General features: G+C 50.1%; 1 protein-coding gene and 1 long non-coding RNA gene across 7 annotated transcripts in view; one reads left to right on the forward strand and one right to left on the reverse strand.

Moving 5' to 3' along the window:
• The first annotated feature begins 10 nt into the window (after positions 1-10).
• On the forward strand, positions 11-13,482 carry LOC121485682. 2 transcript variants are annotated; one of them, XR_005986345.1, is made up of 3 exons: positions 11-39; positions 6,128-6,284; positions 10,107-13,482. It is a non-coding gene; the product is annotated as an uncharacterized LOC121485682 (long non-coding RNA). The 2 variants fall into 2 exon arrangements; XR_005986344.1 differs by lacking the exon at positions 11-39 and adding an exon at positions 2,534-2,606.
• Positions 1,419-15,566, reverse strand: part of HIF3A (hypoxia inducible factor 3 subunit alpha) — a 29,797-nt gene continuing 15,649 nt past the window's right edge. For all 5 annotated transcript variants that reach the window (XM_041746290.1, XM_041746289.1, XM_041746292.1 and 2 more), the window contains 6 exons: positions 15,046-15,236; positions 13,810-13,914; positions 9,510-9,781; positions 8,429-8,546; positions 6,963-7,044; positions 1,419-4,814 (listed from right to left, as the gene is read on the reverse strand). In XM_041746290.1, the coding sequence (XP_041602224.1) occupies positions 4,717-4,814; positions 6,963-7,044; positions 8,429-8,546; positions 9,510-9,781; positions 13,810-13,914; positions 15,046-15,236 (866 nt within the window). In that variant the 3' untranslated portion in view covers positions 1,419-4,716. The remainder of the gene's footprint in view (positions 4,815-6,962; positions 7,045-8,428; positions 8,547-9,509; positions 9,782-13,809; positions 13,915-15,045; positions 15,237-15,566) is intronic.

Consider the following 15,566-nt stretch of genomic DNA (forward strand, 5'->3'; position numbering starts at 1 on the left):
GCGCAGGGCCCTTTCGCCATAGAGCGCGCGGAGGACAAGGTGACCAGAGGGCCCCTAGACAGCGCCCTTCGTAGAACGAGCCAATGGGGAGGGCGAAAGGGGGCCGCGCGGGCGGGGGCGAGCGGGGAAGGTCTGGCTGGGCCCGCGTTCGCGAAGTTGCCGTGTTCGAAGGCCGCCGAAGTTCTGGAGGGGGGTTCCCCAGCGATTTCCCCGGGGTCTTCTTGGGTGGGTGGGTGGGTGTGGCTGCAAGGCAGCCCCGTGCCCCACGCAGAACCAGAGCCGGGAGACTAGCCCTACGGCCGGTTATTTGGGTGACCTTGAGCAATTAGGGGCAATTACCCCCCTCTGAAAAATGCTTGGATTCTCAAACCAAGAGACTAAAGTTCCAACCCTGAAGGTTAACTGTATCTCTGTCTGTTAACTGAAGGCGCTCTGGATGCCCTAGTCCTGAGCAAGGCTCAGAAGTTTGTTGCACCATCTCCTTTCTTCATCCCATCCCCTAGTCCCCAGCCTACCACAGTGCCCTTAGAAAAACCTACTCTTTCTACTGCATTACCTAGGAAACACTGAATAGGATAGCCCCAGGCAACATCTCCAGATGCGCGCGCGCGCGCGCGCGCGCGCGCACACCCCCCCCACCCCAACCATTACATCCTAGCAGACCATCCTCTCCAAGCCCTCAACTGATCCTCCTGTGGAACCATGGCACTAAATCATTTAAGGACCTGCTGGGGCTCCCATCTTATAACCACAGCTGTCCCACTTCTCAGTTGCCTTGTCCTGACAGCCGGATCCCACCACCTCGTATCATAGCCAACAATCAGCCTAGAAGGTAGATAATAGTATCAGCTCCATTTTACCACTGAGGACACCGAGGTTTGTAGAAGTCAACCAACTTCTTCCCCAAGGTCATACAATGAGAGTGGCAGGGCCAGGACTTCACCTTGTCCCATCTGATTCTGTGCTCTTCAGCCCTGCTCCACTGTCCCTAGACTCTAGATTTTTGAGATTTTTAGAAGTGTGTATGGGAAGGCTGCTGTGATGGATTTGAATCCCTGATTCGAATCCAGCTCACTCCTTCCCTGCTGTGTGACCCTGGCAAGTGATCATCCTCTCTGAACCTGTTTCCTCTTCTGTAAAATGGGGACAATAACTGTGCTTATTATATATGATTAGAGGAAATTTGATAAGATCATAGGAATAAAGTATTTAGCAGAGGGCCTAACACAGAGTAAGCACTTTTTATATACACTCCGATAAAATACTCAGAGTGGTATTGAGTACCTAGACCTGAGAGGGGAGAGGAGGGGCTCACCCTGTTGGACAAGCAGGGAAGAGTTCCTGGAGGAGGGGATGTTTGAACCAAGAGCTGAGAATGAGTAGGAGATAACCAAGTGTGAAGGAGGAAGGAAGAAAAAAGCATTTTAGGCAAGGGAGCAACGAGGCCTGAAAGTTTTATTTCTTTAAAAAGATTCCTACATGATAGGGTCATGGCTGGCTCAGTAGAGCATGTGGCTCTTGACCTTGGGGTCATGATTTCAAACCCCACGTTGGGTATAGAGATTACTTAAAAAACTTTAAAGTAGTAATAAAAAAAGATTCCTGCATGGAACATAGGAAGAGGGTTATTATAAAAGTCATACAGAGATGGGACAGAACAGGCACACCCATCTGCACCTGAATCTGTCGACACACAGTCTCTCTTTCTCCCTCTTTCTTTCTCACACACACACACACACTCAAATACAGAGAACCATGTCATACATATACCAGTATACAGAATGATAGTGTCAAAACAGTCCCATATGTGTAAGCATAATTGTAACACCACAAAACCTCCCACATTCAGGAACACAGAAACCCAAAGTAACCAGAAACACAAAGCAGAATCATTTCACTCAGACACTAACATACAGGTAGAAGGAATTACAACTCCCCACCCCTCACAGGTTCACAGAATTATGTCACAGCAAATGTCACAATAAATAGACTTAAAACATCTCCAGGCATACAACTTTACATAGACCCATATAGGAACACAGTCACACACACACACACTCACAGCGACATGGAACAGCCAGTGTACCCACATACCCTGAAGCAACCCCACAGATGAGTCAACACACGGAGCTCTGGTGCCCACCAAGGCAAGATCTTTATGGTGGTGTAGAAATTAGTGGGTTTCAGAGCCAGAGTGGCTGGTCCAGTCCCTTCCCCTCCCCAACCCAGCCCAGTTCCCCGGAACCTAATTTGAGGGCCCAGATTACCCCCTGAGGGAGAGAGGGCCCAGACCCTCTTCCCCCATAGCACCAATCTGGATAGGCCATCCCATGACAAAACAGTGAGAAGTGCCTTCCAAAAAGGGGGTGAATTGAGCTGAGAGAGGGAGGCCTTTTTGTGTGGGAGACCCAGAGTAGCACCATCGTAGAAATAGGTTTGGAGGGTAAGAGTGACACAAAGGTGGTCGTAGAAGACTGAGGAGTCCTGGCCTCTCTCCCCACCCTGTGATATGCAGATAGGGCTGTGCGTGTCTCTGTGCGGCTGGGGAAGTCTCTTGGATTATAAAGGGAGCCCCAGGTCCCCCAGGTACCTGGGGTAAACTAAAGGTAAGTGCATCCCTGGAGAGCTAAGGGGGGCAGTGATGGTGGCTCTAGGACAGGGAAACTGTAAGGTATGAGCTTGAGGATGGCGAGGCTTGAGCATGAAGTCCCCTAGCAGAGGGACTTGGAATGGGAAGACTTGAGACAGAACAGGAAGTGAGGCAAGTTGAGTAGGATAGGAAGCCTAGAATAGAGTTATGAGGATGGGGTCTGGAATCAGAGAGTCAGAGGAATCCAAACCAGAGGAATCCACAGGGTGACATCCAGATTGTAGAATCAGGAACACCTGGAGGCTAAGTTCTAGAGCCAAAAGAATTTGGATCTGAAGTCAGAGATAGCTGGAGGCTGTGAGGCCTAGAACCAGAGGAATCTATAGAGCAAGAATAGAATTCACAAAACTCTAAGAACTGAGTTCTAGAACCAGAGAGATTTTGGAGTCATAAGATCTAGATCTAAAATCAGGAGTTGGGCATTGTAGGGTCTAGAACCAGAAAAATGTATAAAGGCAAGGTCTATAATCAGAAGATGTCTGAAAGCTAAGTTCTAGATCTAGAGTAATTTGGAGTCATAAGATCTGGGGAGCAAACTGGAGATTGTGAGGTCTAGAACCACAGGAATTAACAGGGTGTGGTCTGGAATCAGAAGACATCTGAAGCCACGTTCAAAAATCAGAGAAAAGAGATCATCATCTCTGGAATCACAGGGTCCTGGGAACTGCAAGTTCTAAAGGTGATGTAGTCAGGAACCAGTGGATGGTGGAGGTCACAAGGTCTAGAGCAGAAGAGACCTGGCGTGCGGTGTCTGCCCTGGAAGTACTATAATGGTTGTAAGAGTGACATAAAACTCATTTCACTCCTCTTTGATTGGAAAAGCAAGTGTTGAGTGTAAAAAGTTGAAAAGGAATGAGCTGGGCATTGTGAAGTGTACCACCAAAATGACTTAGAAATTTGGAATTCTGGGTTTGGAGCCAAATGTATCACACATGAGGAAGACTAAAACCAATACGAAGCTTGGGTTGTGGGTTCAGTCTGGAATCAGAGGCAGTTGTTGGTTGTAAGAGGTGGAATCAGCAGGAGTTGGAGCATGTGACATCTGGTACAAGGGAGACTTATTTACAGAGAGGTCTGGAACCAGAGGAGGTCAGAGTGAGTTCTAGAACCAGAGGACTCTGGTGGGTGTAGGCTCTGGAGCTTGAGGGACCTGGGAGCTGTGAGACCTAGAACCAGACAACTTAGGAGACCACGGAAGTATGAAAAGAGACAGCGCTAGAGGTGGTGGGTCCAGGACGAGAAGAGGGGTTTGGGGGATATGGGGTCTGAACCCAACCTGCTGGGGGCTGTGCAGTCTAGGACTAGAGAAGGTCTGAGGTTGTGTGGTCTAGAAGCATAGAGAGCTCGAGGTTGCATGGTCCGGGAGCAGAGGAAGCTGCAGGTTACCCCTGGTAATAGGAAGCCCGTAAATGGAGCTAGTGTCCCGGCAAGGCTGGGGGCTACAGAAGTCCCAAGTGGAGGGGCGAGTGGAGCGGGGTGGCCACTTGGGAGGCTAAGGGATTGATCAGAAGTTGCTAGGGGTGAAGTCTGCGCCAGAGGCCCCTCCCCATTAATACCTGAGGGAGGAGGGGGGATCAGGGTCCTGCATTCTCATGGACCCCAGGCAATTCATAGCAATTAAAAACATCATGAGAACAACAAAGATAAAAATAAAAGAAAGATGGATGGAAAGAAAGGTGATCATGGTTATCAATACTCCCCAGAGCCCAGAAACACAGGTCTGAATCCCAACCTCCCCCCCCAATTACCAAAATTGAGCCAGGAGAGTTGGAGAAAGAGATGAGGTAAGCAGTATTGAGAACCCCAAGGGAAGTCCTGAGAGAAGGAGGAGGAGGGCTCCAGGGACCCTCCTCCCAGAGGTCACTGAGCTGAGACCACCCCAAAGAGCCCCCAGATGTCGGGGGCAGAGGGGTGAGGGCTGAGGTAGGCCCAAGATGGGCAGGGGCCACCAAGAAGAGAGAGGGAACCCCTCTCCTGGCACCCCCATCCTGTGCGTTGGCTGCCGGCGTGGAGTGTGGTTGAGGTCCTTTCTGGGGAGTGGCAGGGAGAAGGGAACAGGGCCTGGCTCAGTTGGCCTGGGCCAAGCCCACCGCTGGTTGGAAGTGGCTCCTGGGCTCCACGGTGTCCTCATCCGGGTAGAGAGAGAGCAGCGAGGGGCCCAGGCCTGTGGGGGAAGATGGGAAGGTCAGCCAGTGGGGAATTACTACCCAAACCCATCTTCCCCTCATGACAGTTAAAAGCGTGGGTGGTGAGGCAGGCGTGCCTGGATTCACATCGTAGGAAAATCGTGGGCAAGTTCTAATCTCTGAACCTCAGGTGCTCGGGATGTTTAAGGCAGCTGGAGCCAGATGCTGCCTGAGTTTGCCGCTCTTTACTTGCTGTGTGAGCCGAGGCAGGTGACTTCACCTCTCTCTGCGCCAGCTACCTCATCTGCAAAATGGGCTACTGCTACTTCCTTTCCAGGGCTGCCGTGGGAAGTAAACCAGTGAATCCCTGTAAAGTGCTTTGAACAATAATTAGCACTGGTGAGCGCTCAGTAAATGAGCTGTCGTCATTGAGGGAACAGGCGTACTTACTTATACCTACCCCATTCGGAAAATGTCTATTGAGCACCTGCTGTGTGCCAGGCACGGGGGACAGGGCAGGTAATGGGACAGACGAAACTCCCCGTCCTGAGTTCCAGCAAGGGGTGTCAGTTCGGTCATGTATACAGTAGGTTTTGCACAAAACTTGGCACAGAGTGAGTGCTAGATAAATCTTAGTTCTTCCTTTACAAACATGTACTGAGGCCCTGCTCTGTGCTCAGCCACTGCCCTGCCTCACCCAGACTGTAGAGTATGGCAGTGACAAGACAAGCCTGGCCCCTGCCCTCACACGGCTCATACCCACAGGGAGAGGACAGCCAAAAATCAAATGGCAAACACCATGAGCTTAGGAAGTTAGGGAGGGCTCCACAGAAGGGGTAATATTTGATCTGAGATCTAAAGGATGCAGTAATTAGGCAAAGAATAGAAGGAAAAGCATTTCAGGCAGAAGGATCAGCATATGCAAAGGCCCTGAGGCTATCTCCTCAAGCCAGATTGCTTCAAGGTCAGCAGGATGCCTTCTGGAGTCCCCATGTAATTAGTCCCCCAACCCTTCTTCCTTCTTTGCTGCAGTTGTACTGGCCTTGCTTCCCCCAGCTAAGATACACTTCTACCTCAGGACCTTTGCATTTGCTCTTCCTTCCACCTCGAATGCTCTTCCCCTAGAAATTTTCATGGTTTACTCTCTCACTTCCTTCAAGTCTTTGCTCAAATGTCACTTTCTCAATGAGACCACTCTTAACTGTACTACTTGAAATTGAAATCCCACCCCCCTCCCCCCACCCCAGAGTTCCTTTTCCCTTTGCATGCATTATTTTTCCCAGAAGCATGTGTTTCCCTCTCTTGCCTCCCTTCAGCTCTGTGACAGCAGGGATTTCTGTTTTGTTCACAGTTGTGTCCCAGCTCCCAGGACAGTGCCTGGCACTTATTTGTGTTCAGTAAATCTTTGTTTCATGTCTGAAGGACAGAATGAACCAAACAAAAGACCGTAACTGTGGCTGGAACAGAGGATGTGCAGCAGTCAGACTCCGCAGAGACTGGAGGACAAGGTGAGGAGCCTGTTCTTTCTCGGAAGGGCACTAGGGAGCCATGGATGAGTTTGGAGTGGAGGGAGGCCTGGGTCAGATGTGTGGAGGTTTGGAGTGGAGCTCTGGCTACTGACAGGAGTGCTGGAAGGTGAGGATGGTAGCGCAAACAAGCCTAGCCGCCGGTCTCGCTCTGTGGCTCGGTGGCGGGGCTGTGGGGCCAACATGGCGTGAGGGCAGACATTTCTTGAGTGTTTACTACCAATCAGATCTTGTGCTGGGCTCTCCTTGTGCTGCCCCTCCACAGTTCCTGCACACATCTCCTTAAGGTTAGAACTATTATAACACATCTGTCGGAGGAGGCAAGGCTCCAGAAGCAAAAACTATTTCCCAAAGCCACGTAGCTGGGAATGACCAAGGCAGGACAAGCCCAAAGCATAATCAGACACAGGCTTCGGGAGCCTAGACTGAGCCTGGGCTCAGCTTCCACCCCAAAGGGCAGCTCTGGGAAGCCTCTGCCTTCCACCCCTCAGGGCCTCTCTTTCCTCCTCACAGTGCTGCTGAGAGCAGAAAGGGGATGTCTGTCTTTACCAGGGTTGCATACAGGCACTGACAGCTGCCCCCAACTTTCTGGATTGCCCCCCCCTCAGCCATCTGGGGCACCTTCTTGGGGAGAGAGGGATCCAGGGCCTTGCTACTCACGCAGGGGCTCATTCAGTTCCAGGAGGTGGGTGCTGGGATCCTGCTGGCTCCCTGGGGCTGGCCCTCCTGTCAGAAGGAAACTCTGTAGGAGAGAGACAAAGCTGCCACAACCATCATCGTCATCAATATCCCAGGAGACAGGATGGTGCAATGTGGTTAAGAGCTCTGCACGGTCCAGCGGCCGCTTATGGGCTATGTGACTGTGGGTTAAGCCAATGTCCTATATCTCCTCCGTGTGTCCCTCCAGAGCCCCGTCCTGCCCTTCACCTGTGCCCCAGCAGGTAGACCATGCACATGGACCCAATCAACATGCAGCCTTGCTCCACATGTTCATGTTAACGGGAGATGCCAGCACGATGGACGAGAAAGCAAGGGTATCTGATCTAGCTGCATCTCTGCTGGGTCGTCCTGGGTTGGCTGTGTCCCGCCATGGAAGGTTTTGGCTCTCACAAGACCTACTGTCTCCAGGATCGAGTGACCACCCTCTGCCGTGTGCCTTCAGGCAAGGGACAGTGCCAGCTCCCCATGCTGCTGGCCCCATGGTGATGCACCACCTCTTGCTGATTCCTAGACACTGACCCATGCAGTTGCTTGTCCTCTCATGTGCAAATGTGAATGCTAATAGTAACGATCATGGTAACAACATCTTAAGAGTGGTCATGGGGATTAAATAACTTAATCATGCAAGGCACTTAGTACAGTGTCTGCTGCAAGGTAAGCACTCAGTAAATATCAGCTGTTGATACTATTAACCACAAATAGCCCTGCTCTGAGTGAGGAGCCAGAGAGCCACGGAAGATCCTGGAGGGAGGAAGTGGTGCAGCCTAGGATGGGTTTTGGAAAGGGCAGAAAGGACAGCAGAGGTGAGATGGAAGCAGGGAGATGGGGGAAGGCGGGATACGGGATGCTGCCTTTGCTTGCTTGTTTTTATACTATTTATCACAGCCACTAAGGATGGGCCTAATTTCATTTGTTTCTCTTGAGTCCTGTGAGATGTAACCATCCCACTTCCCAGATGAGGAAACTGAGGTTCACAGTGGTCCCATCCACCTGCCCGATGGTCTCACAGTTACTAGGTGGCAGACTTGAACTTAAGTCAGTCTGACTCCAGTGTCTGGACTCTTAATGCTACACTAATAATCCAAGGCCAAGAACTGTCTAGGTTTGGGGGGAGGCTCTCGGGAGAAGAGGAGGTTCCTATACCTACTAACATTTGTCATTTCTCCCCTTCACCCTGCTTAATTTTTCTTCTTAGAACTTACCACCAACTTACATAAATTTGCAGAGCCCTTCCATACCCCTGACCTGAGCTAGCAAATCAAGGTCCTAGCCTCACCTGGATGACTGACCTTCCATTTGACCTTCAGCCAGTACCTGCCCCTCTCTGGTTTTCCCACCCATAAAACAGTAGGCTTAAGGCCACTAGGTTCTGAGGGCCAGAGAATCACATGAGTCACCCAACATACCAGGCTGAGGGGAGGCAGCAGGAAGTTTTCGGGTTCTGGGCTAGGGGACCGTTTGGGGGGTCTCACTCCCAGCAGCTCCGCCCCCTCAGCCTCGTCTTCTGAGCTCTGAGCTAGGGTCCTGGAGGGAAACAGAATCTCAGAACACAACAACCCAAGCAGGTGTGGGCACCACTGTAAGCAGGTGATAAGCACTCATTCACTTTCCCAGGTGCCTGTTTATTCCTTTACTCATGCACTCACCCATCCATCCACCCATCATCCACCCATCCATCTGTCATCTATCCATCCATCTACCCACTTACCCATCTCTCCATCCACCAATCATACATCCACCCATCCATCCACCCATCTACCCACCCATCCACCAATCCATCTTCCCATTCATCCAGTGACCCATCTACCACCTACCCACTCAGCATCCATCCATCTGCTGTATTTATTAATTTCCTCCCTCCCTTGTTCAGTAAGTCTTTATTTAGGCACCCCCTGCATATCCAGCACCAAGCTGAGAGCCTTGGGAAATAATGAGATGTATCCATAAAGCCTCATACAGATAGTAAAGGGACCATTCTGGACACTAAATGGGCACATGCCTACAACGTGGAAAGTAAAAACTTGAGTATTAGTAATTTAATGTCTCTGGAAGGCAGACATGAACCCTCTGAAATTATATGCAAAATTGTGCGCCTGTATGTGTGTGTAAATGTTCTTGGGAAAGAGTCCATAGCTTTCCACAGATTCTCAAAGGTGTTAGGAAACTTGGTTTTAGACAGTTGCTTTGACACTTGCAATGTCCTTTTAACTGTGACAAAAATCATCACTAGGCCAGATAAAAATCTGTTCCAAAGGAGAGGGCTCTGGTGGACTGGATAAACAAAGAGAACAGTGGAGGGCACTCTGGGGTGGGATGGGGGGGCACAGCTGAGGCAAAAACAGAGGTTGAAACGAACATGGCATGGGCTGGGGACACCGAAAGCCCAGCTGGAGCAGAGGCCAGCAGGCCAGCAGGAGGAATGATGAGGGATGGGGCTGAAACAGGAGGTAGAAGCAAGACAGGGGGTCCCTCCCCTTATATCCTCACCTCTTCCGAGCCCCAGCCATGGAGGAGGAGGCCGAGGGGTCCCCTCTGGAAGGGCTGGAACAGCTCAGTCGGGGGTCACTCCCCCAGCGGGGCAGCAGGGAGGACTCAGTGGTTGGGGGTGACAGGCCATGGAAGCTCCGCGCACGGGGCCTGGGGATGGCTCCTGGAGGTCTGTGGAAGGCCCTGGGTAGCTGCTCACTGGAGCTGAGCTGGAAGTCATCATCCATGGAGATGTAGGGGGCCAGCATCTCCAAATCCAGAGCATCGACATCCTGCGGGAAGCAGAAGGAGGTTAAGAACAAGAGCCTTGAGTCCCAGCTCTACCACCTCTGAGTTGTGTGCCCGTGTGGCTGACATCAAGAGTCTGAGCTTCACTTTCCTCGTCTGTAGAATGGGTGGAAGGACTCTGGTAGCCAGTCCCCAAGGTGGCTCCCAAGGATCCTCACCTCTTGGTGTTCGTGTCCTAGTATAGTCCCCTACTACGGTGACCAGGGTTGATCTGGGAACAATAGAATATTGAGGCGATGATAGTGTGGGACTCTGGACATCAGATTATAAAGGTACCATGGCTTCTGTTTCTGCTGCAAACTCTCTCAGGTCACGTGCTCTGTGAGAAGCCCTACGGAGAGGCTCACATGGCAAGAAACAGACCTCCCACCAGCAAACCAGCGAGTCATCTTGGAAGTGCACCCTCTAGTCCCTTTCAAGCCTTCAAGTCACCGCAGCCCTGGGTGATGACATCTGGACTGCAACCTCACAAGAGACCCAGAGCAAAAGCCACCCTGCTAAGTGACTCCCAGGCCCCTGATCCCCAGAAATTATGTGAGCTAATACACGCTTGTTATTTTCAGTTTTAGGGGATTGTGTTACCCAGAAACAAACAGCAAGTAAAATTTTGATCCCAAGAGTGGGGCGCTGCCCTAACAAAAAGCCTAAAATGCAGAGTGGCTTTGGCACTGAGCAGTAGGGTAAGGGCAGGGGCTGGAAGGGCTTTAAAGAGCCTGTCAGAGCCTAGATTGCCTTGAAACATTAATGGAAACTATTAATGGAAACATGAAGCACAAGGAGCTGGCCAGTGAGGGCACAAAGGGAGGTGAGGAACACGTGACCAGAAGCCCAAGGAAAGGGGATTTTTGTTGTGAAGTGACTAAAGTTTAGCACCAGTGTTGTGTGCAGTTTTGTGGAACTCAGAACACATAACTAGTGAGCCGGGCAATCCACCTGTGAGATTGCCAGCCAGAATGCCAAACGGCTGCCTGATTTCTTCTTGCCACTCAGAGTAAAGGCAAGAGGAGAAATCTTTTCTTTTTAAAGAATTTATTTATTCATGAGAGACACAGAGAGAGAGGCAGAGACATAAGCAGAGGGAGAAGCAGGCTCCTTGTGGGGAGCCTGATGCGGGACTCGATCCCAGGACCCCAGGATCATAACCTGAACTGAAGGCAGGCGCTTAACCACTGAGCCACCCAGGTGCCCTAAGAAGAGAAATGTTAAACAGAAGGAGCTGAAACTTGAAGGTCTGGAAGATTCTCAACCTCCCTGTGAAGAATCAACTTTACCCAAAATGAGGTGTGGTCTTTGCCCCAGCTCGTTGGGATTTCCTGAGTGGCCAGATATGTCTTTGCTCCTTGGGGTGAGCCCCTGGAGCCATATCTGATACTGTGCCAACAAGACAACTCAAGCTGGGGGCTGGTCATACCCGAATGGCCAACCATGTGATGGGAGGGTTGGGGCCACGTGAGATCAGACTGACCTCCAGGGGAAGCGTGTGTATCAGGGAGGTAAGATGAAGATTAAGGTTAACTACATGGGGAATAATCCAGTCATGCCTACATAATGATACTTCAGTGAAAACTGGACACCTGGGGCACCTGGCTGGCTCAATTGGTTGTATCCGACTCTTGGTTTTGGCTCAGGTCATGACCTCACGGTCCTGGGATCGAACCCCATGTCAGACTCCGTGCTCAGCAGGAGTCTGGATATTCTCTACCTCTGCCCCTCCCCCTATTTATAGTCTCTCTCTCTCTCTCTCTCTCTCTCAAATAAATAATAAATTAATCATTAAAAAAACAAAATTCTGGACATCACAGCTTGGGTGAGCTTCCTGGTGTGGTGATACACCATGTATGCTCCCAGGAGCGTGATATGTCTCTGGGGTCATGAAAGCTTTGCATGTGGGACCCTCCCGGTCCCAGATTCCACCCTATGCACCTCTTCCTTTGGCTATAATATTCTTTTGCTATAATAAAACTATTATCATAAGTCCAGTGCTGTCCTAAGTTCTAGAGCTACTTTTTTTTTTAAGATTTTATTTATTTATTCATGAGAGAGAGAGAGACAGAGAGGGGCAGAGACATAGGCAGAGGCAGAAGCAGGCTCACCATGGGGAGCCCAATGTGGGACTCGATCCCAGGACTCCGGGATCACACCCTGAGCCAAAGGCAGATGCTCAGCCACTGAGCCACCCAGGGGTGTCTCTCTAGAGCTACTTCTAGCAATTATTGAAACTGAGGGACTCAGTGGGAATCTCTGAATTTGTAGGCAGCTAATCTGAAGTGAGGATGGCCCTGGGGCCTTCCAAGCTTGTAGCTGATGTCAGGAGTCTTGGATAGACTTGGCAGACAGGAGGACTGCAGCCTTCACCTTGTGTTTGCCCAGATGGCAAAGGATGCTAAACCTGAGTCAAAAAGAGCACTCTTGGGAAGGCATGGTCTAAAGATGAAGCCCAAGGTGTGACTATAAAATTCTTGGTGATGGCTTTGGAAAGATCAAAGGTGTTGCCTAGAGTATCCTTCAGTCAGACAACAGCGCTCTAGAGTTTAAGGATGTGTCTTCTCAATCAGACAAAAGGGCTTCTATTAAACTTCCAGGCACTGTCACTCAGCATCTCAGTAAAAGCCCCAAGGTAGGGGCTTATCTCAAAGAGATCATGGGCATGACTTTTGTGTAATGGAGTGAACTCCAAAGAGATTCACATAAGACCCACACTTTTTTTTTTTGTACAGATTAATATATAAACAGAAATGTTGTCAGCTTGGACTGGAAGGGACAGAGATGGTTACTAAATGAAAAGACCCTTGGGTCACCAAAGTCCCCTAACAAGAAAGCAGGTCATGAAAACCCTCTCAGCTGCAAAAACGTTACCTTTTATGAAGAAGCAAGGAGGATTCCAAGCGAGGAGTCTAGTCTAGAGGGTGGAGTCAAGAACCATGGAGAAAGTAGTAGGAATAAGTTCTCATCAAGGAACTTCCCACAGTTGTCCAACCAGATTTCAAAATTGCTGTGGACCAGTGACACCTGTACACCCTCCAATCCTCTCACTCTTTTTGAATAGGAGAACACATGGCCTTACTTTGTGCCTGTCCCACCATTGTATATAGGGCATGTGGCTGGCACATCACTTGTCTCTTTAGTTCACAGGCCAACAGAGTGAGGGCTTCACCACTCTCAGACCCGATGTAGGTGATGAGGTTCCAGACTTTAGGCTGATGCTGTCATGGGAAGAGACTTTGCGGGCACTTGGGAGGAGGTGAGTATATTTTGCAGGAGGGAGAGACATGAATTATTGGGGGCCCCAACGATCCTCACTTTCTGGTGTATGCAGATGCCTTCTGCATTGTATCAGGGTTGGTCTGTATGACCAATACAATATAGTTGCTTCTGAGATTAGGTTATAAAAGACTGCATTTTCTGTCTTGGGCTCACTCTTGTTATCTCTTGGATTCCTTGCCTTGGGGAGAGCCAGCCTATGTGGTAAGGAACTGAGGCTTCCAGCCAGAGCCAGTGAGGGGCTGATGCCTGTCAACAACCATGTATATGAGCTTGGAAGTGGATCCTCTAGCCCCACATGACTGAACCCCTGATGGAGTACTTGACTTCATCCAAACAAGGGACTCAGCAAAAACCAGCTGAGCTGCTCCGAGATTCCTGAATCTCAGAAATAGTGTGACTAAATAAATGTTACTTCTTTCAAGGTGCTCTGTTTGGGGATGATTTATTATGCAGCAATAGATAATACATCATATCACTGTCATTTATCTAGCCACTCAATCATCCAAATATCCATCCATCCATCCATCCATCATCTATCCAAAGAACCAGTGGCCTATCTAACTACTCATCCAAACATCCAATATCCATCCATCCATCTATCGACCATCATCCACCTAATGAATACAGTGGCCTTTCTATCCATCCATCCATTCATGCCCTTAACCATTCAGTCACCCTCTCTAAAGCTCAGATATATCAGTCCCCAGAGCACAGAGGTAAAGACTGTTCCTTCCAGGCCATCCCTTACCTGAGCTATATCTAGATCCGTCTCCACAGCCTCAAGGTCTTTCCCTGAGGCCAAGAGTTTGTGTGTATTCTCCATGTTCATGAGTGGTTCATCTGGGAGATCAGCCTGTGGGGAGAGAGTAACCACTTAAAGGAAATCTGGAGCCTAGGAAATGTTAACAGTAAGATAGTCTGATATTTGAGCTCAGGGGTAGAAGTGAGGGCTAAATGTCAGATGGCTGGGACACCAAGGAAGTCAAACAGCAAAAGCGAATGAATTCAAGACCCCGGTGTTCAGTAGGTGGAAGAAGCTGGGGATAGCTTGACAGGGAAAACTCAAAGATTAAAAGACTAAAGCCTGAGGCCAAGGTACTCAGGCCCTCTAGGGTTAAAGGTCTTGGAATCTGAAGTCTGGGTAAAAATGATGCAGAGTCCACTCTCCCAGGTGAGGTCAAAGGCCACAATCTTATTTTGCTGGTGGAGAAAAGATTTTAGGGGGGGGGGGGGTTGGGTAAGGATGAGAAAGTCAACATCATATAATATGGGCCCCTGAGTCAAAGGTTATACTATGGGTGCCTGTGTGGCTCAGTGGTTGAGCGTCTGCCTTCGGCTCAGGGCATAATCCCAGGGTCCTGGGATGGAGTCCCACATCGGGCTCCCCGCAGGGAGCCTGCTTCTCCCTCTGCCTATGTCTCTGTGTCTTTCATGAATAAATAAAAAAATCTTCAAAAAAAAAAAAGGTCACACTATGTGAACTCACGTAAAAAATGTAACTGCTCTGGTATACTGAGCACCTACTAGGTATCAGGTGTCTACTAAGCACTTCCCATGAATGATCTCAATGAACCCTCAAAACAATCAATGAGATAGCTACTTGCTGTGATCCTAATTTTATATATATAAAGACATGGAGAGCCCACTTGCCCAGGACAGCATAGCTGGTAAGTGGCAGATTCAGGACTTGAATCCTGGTTTGTGTAATTTAAGACATTAGACATTCTTGACTGTTTGAGAGCCTGGATGATTGGTCACAAAGCAAGGAGGGGGTCACCCATGCCAGTCCCAAATATCCCAGGTTTTGGTCCAGATAAAAGTTGAAGAATCTGAGATGTAGGTCTTAAGGGAACCCCAAACCCCATCTCACCCCAGCCTTCCCATTGCACAGATGGAGAACTGAGGCCCAGAGAATAGCAAGATTCAAAAGCCAGAAGCCAAAGCAGCATGGATCCTGAGGGTTTACTCAGGAGGAACTGCTTACCGGAAGAGGACTTTGGGGGCGCCGTGTGGCTAGGGGTGCGCTAGGGGTGGCGGCTACTGAAGTCCCATCCAGGATTGGTGCCAGGAGGCGACGAAGGTCAGGGCTACAGAAGCGGCGGGGATCAGCGGCCAGGGTGGCTTCGCTCAGGGCAGGGGGGTGCAGGAAGGCCAGGATCCGGGGACCAGAGGCATCTACGAGATGCAGAGATGGGGAGGACACAGGATGATCATCCAGGGCTGAGGGGCAGAGCCCTCCACACCAACCCCAGGGAGCCTCATTGACATTTTCAACAAAGTATCAGAGGGGATGCCATTCACGTGCTGCGGAGCTAAATTCTGCAGAACGCTTGCTGGACCAGGTCTAATCCCTTCCGTTGCCAGATTGTGGTGAGACCGGAGGGTCCTGGGGGGGGGGGGGGGCAGTGCAGGGTGGGGGCACACAGTAGGCTCGGGATAGTAGCAACTGCTCAATGATGGGGAAATGTTTTACTATTTAAAATCAGCACGGCTGGGCCGAGGCCC

This window comes from Vulpes lagopus, chromosome 2 (genome assembly GCF_018345385.1).
Source record: "Vulpes lagopus strain Blue_001 chromosome 2, ASM1834538v1, whole genome shotgun sequence".
Lineage (NCBI taxonomy): Eukaryota > Metazoa > Chordata > Mammalia > Carnivora > Canidae > Vulpes > Vulpes lagopus.